The sequence below is a fragment of the Anopheles nili genome, chromosome 3, assembly GCF_943737925.1.
Source record: "Anopheles nili chromosome 3, idAnoNiliSN_F5_01, whole genome shotgun sequence".
Taxonomy (NCBI): Eukaryota; Metazoa; Arthropoda; class Insecta; order Diptera; family Culicidae; genus Anopheles; species Anopheles nili.
The window spans coordinates 26,115,401-26,127,627 of record NC_071292.1 but is presented as its reverse complement, the minus strand read 5'-3'; the positions used below and the strand labels follow the sequence as shown (position 1 = coordinate 26,127,627).

At 47.5% G+C, this 12,227-nt stretch overlaps 1 protein-coding gene across 2 annotated transcripts; it reads right to left on the bottom strand.

Annotated features, from left to right (window-relative positions):
- Positions 1-1,115: 1,115 nt before the first annotated feature.
- Positions 1,116-11,754, bottom strand: LOC128727574 (histone demethylase UTY). Of its 2 annotated transcripts, XM_053821503.1 has the most exons (10): positions 11,579-11,754; positions 6,898-7,252; positions 6,566-6,831; positions 6,150-6,508; positions 4,362-4,983; positions 3,283-4,103; positions 2,444-3,051; positions 2,155-2,364; positions 1,828-1,954; positions 1,116-1,550 (listed from the first exon to the last, which is right to left on the bottom strand). In XM_053821503.1, exons 1-10 carry the CDS (start codon positions 11,670-11,672, stop codon positions 1,116-1,118), a joined length of 3,897 nt encoding a protein of 1,298 aa, XP_053677478.1. In that variant the 5' UTR covers positions 11,673-11,754. The 2 variants fall into 2 exon arrangements, with proteins under 2 accessions (XP_053677478.1, XP_053677477.1); XM_053821502.1 differs by having other exon boundaries at positions 6,150-6,831.
- Between the last annotated feature and the right edge of the window lie 473 nt (positions 11,755-12,227).

Below are 12,227 nucleotides of genomic sequence, written 5' to 3'. Positions count from 1 at the left end.
CAACTACATACAAATACACCAGAAGATGCACACATATTAAAAACTCACAAAACTATTATGAGTACAAGTGCACATACTGAGTAAACACAGTCGTCGTCTACCGAAAGGTTGGGGTTTTCGTTACCATCCAACAACATAAAACGCAAGATACGCAACAACAAAAAACAGTACATGAACACGAAGGGAAGTAACATAAAAGGCAGTAAATGAAATCTCTTTCAGATGTTCCCGGTCACAAATACGGCGGGAAGTAAAATAGAAATAAATTAACTACTTATACGTTACAAAGTGCGCTTTTACTAGAACGCAATCTGATTAAAAGAACAGCGGGTAGGGTGGGTGGTCTTCGCAACACCACTTTCGCTCATTTGAAGAATTTATACAAATAAAATAACTCCTACAAAAAAAGCCTATTAGCTCGTTTCGTTTCTCCTCTGCATACCATCATACCGACATTTTGGCTAGTGATCGCTGTGTGCTGCTTACTGTAGCATAATGTTATCTCTTCCTACCAGAAGCTTATTGCTAGGTGAACCCCCACAGGGTATATATACAATCATTAAAACGCATATATTTGCAACCAAACGAGTCCGTGGGTAATGAAAACACGAAAACATTTCGTAAAATATAAAAAATTCACAATTTTGTCTTCCCTATTCTGTTTTAGAAGTCTGTTCAGTTCGAAATTCAAACAACGAAAAAATCTAACCCTGTAGATATAGTACACGATTATTAATTGCCGTCTCAAAAACATGAATGTTTTTTTCCCACAATTTCCATCCTTTGCTTACGCGGTTCTCACGATTTCTAGACACCTTGTTCCTACAGCTAATTATCCTTTACTTTACACGTCACATCCACAGGGGATACGCTCTCATCTCGCGTAAATTTGAACTAAATTAAAACTAAACTTACCGAGTAAAACAATGCTACACAATCGTTACGAACGTCCCGCGTAGACCTCCGTCCGTGGGGACAGAAGTCTGATTGGGGTGGCGACACTTGTCGCACGCTGTTATGTTGCACGGGTGATTTGGTGGGGCCAGAATATTGAGGGGGATTTTGGGGGAAGTGATACTGGAGTCACTACCACCCTCTTTTGCCGGAGAACGGCTTTACGAAGCAACCGATGACACCGGAACGGATCCACCGCCGTTGCCACTAGCCGTCCCACTCATGGCGGACGACGATGAACACGATGAGGCAGTGGCAGTAGAGGAGCTTAAGCTTATCAACGTGCCGCTGGCACCGCCACTTCCAGCCGGCGAAGCGGCAGTTTGCTGATGATGCTGATGTTGGGGGGATTGCGTTGGAAGAGGACCGGCTGTGGTGGTGTTAGTGCCCGCTCCAGATGCGGCAATCGGTGGCAGTGGAGGAGGCGGTGTGTGCAGTACGAATGCATCGTACACCTGCATCAGTTCGTCTAACGTGTACTCTTCGAGACATACGAAGCCTTGCAGGCCAGGCGATTGTTTGCGTGCACAACCCATACAGTGAACAATGTGACGCTTTTCTTGCTCACGGATGAACAACACGTTGAACACTTCCAGCTGGGGAACAAGAAAAAAAACGTTCAATTAAAAACCGATCATTCGATGTATTCAAATCATCCAACAATGCGCTTGAAATAATGTTCAAATTTCTTTGCCCCTGGATTGTATCATAAAAAGTTGGATAAAACCAGGAACGCCTTAGAAAGTTAAAGTATATTTTAGCACCAATAAAAGATAGAACAACTTCAGCAGCGCATGTTACATCGCTAGAGGATATTCTAAAATAAAATAGTGATGCCTAGCAAACAAAGAGGAAATAAATGACTACACCTACCTCACATTGTCCGCAGTAGTGTGAGGCTTCATTCTTGCCGCGCCCGTGAAACCGAACCTCCATGTGCAAGGATTTAACGTACTCCAACACCTGCATGCAGTGCTTGATCGTTTGCATGAGGCACGTTCTAGATGAAAGATGATAAACATAATTAATTAATATCGTTACGCAAACTATAATTTTTCATGATGATGTGAAGAAGCGATCAGTAGTAACAATTTATCCACAGAAACATTTCTCGGAAGAACGAAAGTTAGTATTATGTCTAAATTCATCATGAAAAATAAGTAAGACCATTTGTACTGCTAATACGCAGTATAAACGTACTTGATCAGCTCGTATAGCTTGGGGTCGGACACCTTAATGTTGCGCGCGAGATTCCAGCTCAGATGGACCATCGGGACAATGCTTTTGTAGCTTTCCAGCTTATTCCACTCGTATCGTTCCACCGCCAGCTGGTACTGCCGCGCGGTCAGAGGACCCACATTCCAGGCAATGTTGTTACACCATCCAATTGCTTGCACCCAGTGGACACACCTAGAAGAAAGTCCAAACATCAGTTATCGAAACTCGTTTTTCCTTAAAATTCCAACCCCCAATGGCTAATGACACCTACCCAGCATTAACCCACACGAGATCGCCTGGTCGCTGCGTGAACCGGTAGACAGGGATGTTCGCCGCGTACAAATCCTCCAGCGCTGGCCACCACGAACCGTGCAGATAGTTGATGTTGTTCTTCTCACACAGTGCTTGGATGCCACCCCAGTAGGAATCGGGCGTCGCGAACCATTCACAATCGCCCGGGCCGATATTGATGTTAATGGAGCAGAAGTTATTGTTTTCCTGATGGCCAGGTGTTCGGCTGCCAGGGACCTTCATGTACAGCTGCACCGTGTTCATGCCGAGGATCATGTGACCAACGTGCGACAGCATGTTAGCGGCCGAGACGACGCGTGCAAACGGAGGCAACTTCTGCAGCTCCTGAAGCTGCGCTTTCCACTTCCGTTCATCAGATAGATCGACGTTCGTACCGAAGCGCAGCATCTTGTTGCCGTTTTTGCATTTTTTGCGCTTGCCGTTGCCACCAGCGCCTCCACTTCCGGTTCCACCGGAGCCACCGGCACCACCACCGCACGCGCTGCCACTGTTCGAGATAGAATCCTTCGAATCCGAATCGGAATTGGTGGAAGCGGTTGAAATTCCGGCCAGCTTGTCACGCTCCTCCTGTGGCGAGGAAAAATTAAAATAAAAGGGAATGTTGTAGTTTTTTTTGGCGACATTGATTTCATTTAAATTTACTAATGTGGGATTTCGAGATGGCCATCATCAGTACCAATTAATTTTCTTCAAAGTTCATTCTAGAAGAACGAAAGTTAGGTATAAATAACATCATTTAAAAGCGATCGCTTTTTAGATAGCCACCATAAATCGATAAGCCATTTCCTTTTTGCTCACCTTTATCTTGTCCGAAAAGCTTGATGCCTGATATTGCGCGTACTTTGCGATGGTCGTATGCGAACGATGCGAAATGCAAGCCCACACCTTCGAGTTCTTGTTGCCATCCCAATTCTCGTCCGGCGACTGGTGCACTTGCGTCCGAACCTCCACCGTATGGTCAGGGTTAGCCTCGACGAGCGTTTTGGTCGAGAACAAGCCCAGGTCGAGCTTAAGGGCGGCCCCAAGCTGACGTACCACCGCTATGGGATGCTTCAGGCAAAATTCTTGCAATTGCGGGCTAAAGGCGTCCTTCTTGTTCTCGAGAAACACGGAAGGTGTCGGAGGTTGCAACTGCTCGCGAGTCAACCGAGTTGGGGGACAATCCGGTGGGCACGGAGGAGGTGCGTCCGACGCAAGCACGGAACACACGGCTGGGACATCCTTTAGGTCGCCCATGGTACGTTGCCTCCGCACAAGCTGCTGGACATCCTTCGAAGTCATCGAGATCTTGAAGTCGCTATTGCTTGTGCCCGAACCAGCAAACCCGTCGGTTCCGGACAAAGGCGAAGGTAGCTTTTCGATCTTAACTACCGGCTCAAACTTTATCAGATCCTGTTTGGTGCCTGATAGCTGTCGCTTAACACCTCCGGTAGCGGCCGTCGTTGTGGAGGTCGCTTCCGCTTTTATCGGTGGGGATTTCGTGTTGGCTCCGGAAACGGTCGTTCCGGACGAACCATCTGTTGCACCGCTTGCGTCCTTAGGCGTTGAGCCAAGTTGGTTTAGCAGGGATTCAGCAAGAGATGCTTTATCATCCTTCGACGAAAGCAGGGCCTGCAGCTCTTGATCTAAGAGAAAACACGAAACATCAAAAGGAGGATGAATATTTATGATCAAAAAGAACACTTAACTGTACGGAACGAAACAAAAATCCTTCTGGCGGTTTTCCAGGAAGGCTTCATATGATTGATCGCGCCTTTCGTTTACCAAGCATTGAAAAGGAGTGAGGTAATATACGAAACGCGGATTCCTCACAACGAGAACGTTGGCATGAACGTGTTTAACTTTATATTTGATAACCTCCTACAGCATCTACCTACCTATATCAGCACTGTTGTTCGAGGTTGATGAGATTTGAGTGAAACCGCTCGTTTGGGTAGTCGGCACCGGGAATCCTGACGGAGCGTACGTACCGCCAGCCGATTTGTACGGCATTCCAGCGGTTTGCTGCGACTGACCAGTGGCCGGCGAAAAGTGACCATCGTTAACGAATCCAGCCGCCGTCTGTGGGACGATGCCAGATTGGGGCGTTTTATTGCCTGCGGCCACAACGAAACCACCAGAGGGCGGCTGTTGCCCTGAAAATGGAGGTTGTTGCTGCTGTTGTTGTTGCTGCTGCTGTAGCTGCTGCTGAAGCTGCTGATTTCGCTGCTGAAGCCGCATCTGCTGAAGGTGCTGGTGCTGTTGCATCAGACGGTGCTGGTTGGCTAGCGTTTGTAGCATAGCTTGCTGCTGAGCGGTCAGATTGTTCTGATTCTGCAGGAACTGCAGTTGCAACAGCTGCTGCTGGTTAAGGTAAAACGAGGGCACCGGTTGTCCGGCGGCCACTCCTCCTGTGGGCGCTCCAGGCCGTCCATCTTCCGGCTTGAAGCGCTTGTTTGGTAGTCCATTATTGCTGCCAACTTGCTGCTGCGGTTGCTGACCCGGATGAAACTGGGCGCCCTGGAATTTTTCATGTAATGTAAGCAATTTGGTTATCACTTGGGGTTTTCTTTTTTACTACATCAAGCATCAAGAAACACGTGTCGTGTTTTGAAAGATTTCGAATTGTTTACATGTAGTGACAGTTACTATCTAATCTCCACCGTATGTATTGGTGGTGTTAGCGAATGCTGCTCTACGAAACAAGTTTCGATTATTCTTGCAATCTTTATATGAGCACACGCTTCAATCGATTGGTGAGGCGCAAATTCTCTAGAATGCGTGCAATGACCCCGAACTTGACAAAAAAAAGCATAGCAACCTTGTAGCGTGAAACAATTTGGGAGCTCCCTCGCTCTGAGAGCTCGATTTTTGCCCGCTCTCAAGGTCAACCGGCGAGACGTGCGCACCGAGAGGTCGTTGAACCTTACCTTCCACTCCCGGCATGATGGGCATTGGGGCGCCCTAACCTCACTTTAAGCCTCATGGGAACCGCGTGATCCCCACGCGGTTCCACAAACGGCCGGCAACTACATTTTAAACAAATCAACTCCACCAAACTATGAACTTCACATGCTTCTAAAAACGTGCGTAAATTACTTCAATTCCACTTCAAACCTACTTAATTTTAATAAAACTTTCATTGAAACTATTCAATTAAAGAACCGGAGAACGATAAGAAACACGCCCGAACGACTTCAGGGTTCAGAAGGAAAAGAACAGGACCACCACTTCTGACGACTGACAGCCTTGTTTCTCTCCTGAACGAAATGTTTCTCTCCTGAACGAGGCAGCTACTCGCGTCAGTACGGCTCTCTTTCGCTCCCCCTCTCTTTCTCACAACGGAAATCGTACAAAATGGCATGCTGCCAGTTATGTCAAAATACATCTGAATGCTGTCAAATGCGACACTCAAGCCTATCGATAGATGGCGCCCGCTGTTCTAAAAACGTTGATTCAAAGCAACCGTTTTAGGCGATACGATTCCATTTTCCAATAAACTGTTCTAACAGGCTACATATAAAATGTCTCACATTTCTTAGCCATGATACAAATTTCTTTAAAACGTTTTAGAGAAAGCAAATGTTGCTGTTCGTAATTAACTCAACGCATCTAACATTAGGATGATGCTAACATGTGTACTAAAACACACAAGCCAAAAACTCCCAGCATAAGGATACACTTACCTGTCCGTATCCTTTCTGGAATTGGCGCTGCTGTGCCTGGGCTGACTGCTGCTGTCGCGAGCTCATCTCATTGGATATGGGCAGATTCCACGCCTCCTCGATTGAAGGTAGCTGCCGCCGTTTGGACGTTATGCTCGGCATAGGAGCGTTACCGAGGTGCTGCTGCAGGAACTTGATACGCTGGGTAAGGCTTTGCGATCGATTGCTGCTACTTGTGGTGCTGGCCGATTCTAGCACAGGAGCAAGCGACGAAGTGGCTGCGATGGTGCTACTACCGTCGGTCGTAGACGCAGCAACGTTACTGGCACTTCCGGTCGATGAAGCACCTCCAGACGTCGCTGTTGCCGTTCCAGATCCTGCTGCGGCTGTTCCCGAGGAGGTGCCGGTTGCACCGCTAGACGAAGCTCCGGTGGCACCACTCTGTGCGGTGGATGCGTTCGCTTTTCCCGAACTGGCGGCAGGAACCGTGACTTTTTCGCATGCACTCACGGTGCGGTCCTTCTGTTGGTCCTGGTTAATAGTGGCGTTACGAAAGCAGGCGTACGCGTCCCGCGGCTGGTTGCAGCTTTCGTATAAGATGCCCAAATTGGTCCACGCGGCTGAGTGTGATTTATCTAACTGCACGGCACATATATAGGCCTGCAGTGCATCCATAGGCTGGTTCTGCTGCTGGTAGAGTACTCTGGAAAATGGGACAAAGTTGATCGTTAGCAAAGGTGTACGCAGAAACACCCTGTGTGCTACTCACCCGATGGAGCACCATGTGTCGGCGTTGCCTTCGCTTTTCTCCACCGAATTCCGGTAGGCGATGAACGCGTCGTGTACCTTGTTGATGCCAGCGAAACACCGACCGAGTAGATAAAGCGTTTGGCCTGATCGTGGTTCCGCCTCGATCGACTTCTGTAGGCAGTAGATAGCGAGCCGGTCACGTTGCACCTTGTCACCGACCAGGTCAACAGTGTGGTACATCCATCCCAGCTGCCGGTAGATGTCGGCTTTCAGTGAAGCCGTCAGCTGCTTGTTTGTCAGTAACCGCTCGTATGCATCCTTTGCTGACTTGTACTTGCTCTGCACCTCATACAGATGCGCGATGTGGAAGCGAACTGTGGAGTAAGGGCGAAACAGAGGCCATCATCAATCAGTAAGAGACCAGATCGAATGCATTGAGAATGATGGCGAATGGCGGTTCCCCGGGAAAGAGGCCCATTTCGAGCGAAACGTGAAAGATGACCGTGCTCCGGATCATAAAAACAAACGCGCTTACTATACCGCTTCTTCGTGGGATTAAATATCCCGTTTTGCGAGCCGCGAGAAAAAAGAACACCACGCGGTTGTTGATCCACACCGGAGTGCATTCAACTCACTACCTCGAAAAGACATCGCATTATGGGGGGTTGTGTCCCACTCACAACGGGCGATTATTACTGCTACAATATATATTCACGGGAGAGAATTGAAGCGAGGGATTTTTAAAAGTTCAAACCTTTTTTGAAAACAACTCCTCGGAACGGAAAGTGATGGTTCATCAATTTGGAGAAAATCCTTCGCGTAAGATAACCTTTTTTTACTTCCATTTCCACACAAACTCAACAGAACCTGCGTTGCTTAACGTCAGGCTAACCGCAAAAAGGGTTAGTTGCAAGAAATATTCAAAAAAATCCAACCAACAGGTGATGTCATTATTGCGAGCTTAAAAAGGGTGTTCCAGTTACCTTCACGTGTGGCCATTAATAAATCATATACATCATAATTCCCACCTTAATTTCTGCCATTGCAGGCACCCACGGGGTTCGCACACATAATCCATTTAGTGGGCATTTTAATAACACTTCCGGTGTGGTAAGTAGCGGCTGAATTATGGCTATTTCGTATGCACTACAAATTGCTTCCGATTATGCATTTTGGTGGGTTCGCCAAATGCGGGGCGGTGTGGAAAGGAGAGAGTTGTACGCACATGCAACAAAGGACTTCTTTCACCATGGGGGTGCGCGCTAGAAGTTTAATATGCGCACACAAACACGAAGGGGGTACATTAAAACCTCCTAATGCACGAGCGAAAGCAACTGGCTGAAGATCATGATTTCGAGCGCAAAAAACACACGCACATTTATACGGTTCCGTGCACAAATGCACCTTAAATGCAGCAAACGGGGAGGACGAATGATGCACCATAAATGCTTCGCATAAGCTCAATGGAAGATCCCGTACACGTATGGATTTCACCCTCCTTTTCTTCGTCCTGGACAGCGCGCGAAAGGCGCCTTCGAGAAGAAAAATGCCTCAATTAATAACACTGTTTTAATGGTCGAATAAATTTACACCAGCCCTCACTGGACCGCGGATAGGGGGGGAGTCTCAGAAAGAGAATACACTTCCAACCTCAAACGACATACATGAGAACGGAACCTCACGAGAGGGGTGACACACAGAAAGGCACGTTTTTCTTCTAACTGACCCCGCGCGTTCGTTTCGTGAGAAAATTTCAAACAACCAAGTTCACCCCTTTGCCTTTGTCGGGGGGTTGTAAATGAAGCAAATGCAAGCACCGGTTGCTGTTGCATGTGCAGTTTTACACGTCGCAAGCAAATGACGTACCCTCACCTTTCTTCCCTGGACGATTAACGCACTTTCACTTCGATTTTCAGCGGCATGAAACGTGGCCCTCGTTTTCCATGGTTTCTTGCACACCTTCGAGAGCACGGACCTCTCACACGCACACACAGTCCTGAGATGATAGGACGAGAGCTCGCGTATCCTTTCGATGCACCGCATGAAACGAAAGTGAAGCGCGTCGAGGCATCTCGGTTGGATTTCGGGGGAAAATCCTGTGCAGCCGATCGAAAAGGACCGGGCGAAAGGACACACACCTTTGGCTGGCATAGGGGGCAGCTGATAGACCCGGCTGCAGCAGGAAATCGTACCATTCTTTTGGTGTGTTTCGAGAACGTCCGTAGCAAGGGAAAAACGTGCCTCTACGTGTGCCTAGACGAAGGTAGAGCAAGAGACGATGATTTAAGCTATATTTGCCTTCTTTTCCAGCCCATGCCGATAGACAACGTGACGGGGAAAAAAAGGACCTGGAAGAAATGCCCGGGAGTGCTGGTTTTAGCTCTCCCGGCGATAGTTTTCGGGACTCGGAACAAAAGCCCTTGGCAGCCCCGAAAGGCCCCGTTCTTTATGAAAACGTTTCTCGCGAGGGAATCGAGAGGAAAAAGCAAGAACTTCACGACCAAGTGTGTGTTTGCGTGTGCTTTTTTTACCAAATCCGGTGTGAAAATAAAACACACCCCATCAAACGAACATGTGAAGTGAAATGCTTCGAAGCTAGACGAAAGAAAGCACACACTCCAAATCGATCGCACATTTCCTTTTTCCACTCAAACAGAAAAGCATGTGAAATAAGTTCCTATTTTTTTTAGAAATCAATTTCAAGCTTCAACGACTCTTGCAGGGATAATAAATCTTACCAACTTCGCTAAACGAAAGCACCGAAATGAGTGGGCATTTGTAAAGAACACCGCATATTTTACATCACCCATGAGGCTTAACGTGACGGAAACAGGTAGCTACAAAGGTGAGCAGTTAACTAAGAAAAATAAATACCGTCCCAACTTTGAAGGGTAGCAACAAGTTAAACTGCATTTTCGAAAACGGAATTGCTTGAAGTCATAAACACAAGCGAGTGCTCACAGAATGCAAACATAACCTCGTTGCACTTCGGAGGAAATTCCCATCTACCATTATTACGTCTAATAGCAGAGCCTAGACTCGAGCCTTACACGAACACACTCACAGTGATCAATCTTCTGCGGTGCTTTTCTCGATCCTGCATCGTCGACCCCGAGGGTTATGGAAGAAATTAGAAAGAAATCGCCCCTCATGAAAGATGATCCTTGCAAACGTGTTTGCTCTTCCCATGCTTCTTTCTCGCTCGAAACGAGAATCAGGATCGACCGCCTGATGGTGCATTCACCACACTCGCATACACAACCACCCCCGCCAGCATGCTCCCAAAACCGCAGCCCACAAAACAACGCAGGATCAAAGCAGACTCCATGCCGAGCGTTACAACCACAGCCGGAACTCGCCACATCGGCCATTGTCTGAGCGGATCCTTCCCAAAAACGGACGCCTGCCGGTTGTTGGGACCACCTGTCGCCGTCGGGAAGGTGTTCCTGGTGCTTCCCGTATGGTGTGTGTGTCCCGCTTGGATGGTGGGGAAAAGAGCGAAGACGATAATTTATCATCGCAACATGATCGCACATCGCTTTTGTGGTTCATGCGCGAAAAACCCCCCGTACGCGTGCATCACCCATTTACACGTTCGCGAATCGTTGCGTTTATCTCTGTCGCCGACATGCGCGCACGCACATTCGTTATCCTTGGGAAGGGTGCCTTCTTGCGGCTTTTTTGGGGGGCAACTTTTCGACGTTATGGTTCGCGTACGATGCTTCGTTTTCTGCTGGTCTGGTGCGGGCAGCAGCAGGTAGCAGCAGAATATAGCGGCACATTTTTCACCTCATTACGCGCCGAAGGGAAAAGCCCACGATGTCCTGAGGTGGCGTTCCGTTGCTTCGCACCAACGTTCGCTTTTCTGCGGTCCACAGGGAGAGAGTGAGAGAGCAACCGGGCCGCTGTCTCGCGTCATCAGCTGACAGCTGATGATGTTTGAGCAGGCGACAAAACGGCGCTTGGGGCACCTTTCGGTGGCCGGGTAATGGATGGAAAACGTTGGACAGGTAATCGCACCATCGCGTCCTTGCCGTGTCTGCAAACGTCACATCTGGTACGGTGTTTCGAGAGGAATTCAACCTGGTAAGCTGCGGTGAGTTCGCTCGTTTTGAGATGCGTTTGCGGGCACAGCCACTGTTGCAGGCAACGGCCCCCTAATTGAATTGCACCTCTTGCTAAGGGCCGTAATTACCCCGACCGCCAGGGCGAAAATTTGTCCATCCATCCTGTCGGCAATAAAAGTGCTATTGAAGGACAGCGTGTTTTTAATTAACACGCGGTACGGTTTCTTTTTTCAACCTGGCACACTCACGAAAAACCGGGTGTTGATCAGTCGGGGTATATTTGTACTGCAATAAATTTTATTTACAATTACATTACATTTAATTGATTCGAACAATTCAATTCGGTAGATCTGTTTGCAAATGCGCAACGGCTGCTGAGAGGAAAAATAAAATAAAACGCAAACGATCACTGAGGGGTTGCAGCAAAAAGCAGAAAACGATCACGCGGTTTCTCGGAAGCGAAGCTGACAAAAAAAAGTCTCACAATAAATGCACAAAATGGGTGTTTTAATTTTTCCCAGCCCGACGCCGATCCGTCGCTTTGAAATCCACACGATCGCACACGTTCACGCGCATTTTGGGAACAACCCCGGAAAAAGAGCGTGCCAGTGTCAGCACCTTTAGCTAACTTACTCTCAAGCTGCGCTAGGGTGCACGGGGACGAGTCGTTCAGCGCTAGTTGCAGGTGTTTTAACGATTGCTCGTAATCTCCATTCACCTTCAGCATAAGCCCGAGCCGCAGGTGTACTTCATTGGCACGCGCAAAGTCCGGGCAGACGTACAGCAGCTTCTGGAATGATTTGATCGACCTGAAATTAAGGGATACAAAGAAGCGGAATCGTTTAGCGAGCAGATCCTTGATCGAAACATAAAAATTATATGCTTAAGCACGCAGGACGAAACAGACAAGCACGGAGCAAGGATATTCCAGGTGGGATATTCCTTGGATTGATGTTTTTTTTTGTGTATTTTTATAGAGACTTTGAGCCGGCGTGGCTACATTCGCCTCTAAAGGATTGATATGTGCACAAAATAATTCAACAATTTACATAAAAGATATATTTAATAAAGTTTTACTCATAATAAAAAAATACTCAAAATTTTTTAAATAGGATTAATATTAGAGTTAAAGTGCAAACATAACAATATTAATAAACGGATTCATAGAGAGTTCATTTTATACAACATTTTTTCCATTGCATCAGATACTCTGCTCAAAAATAATACACCACCGCCGTGGAACTATAAACTAGTTCCATTTCAGCTGGAGTTAAAAATCCTA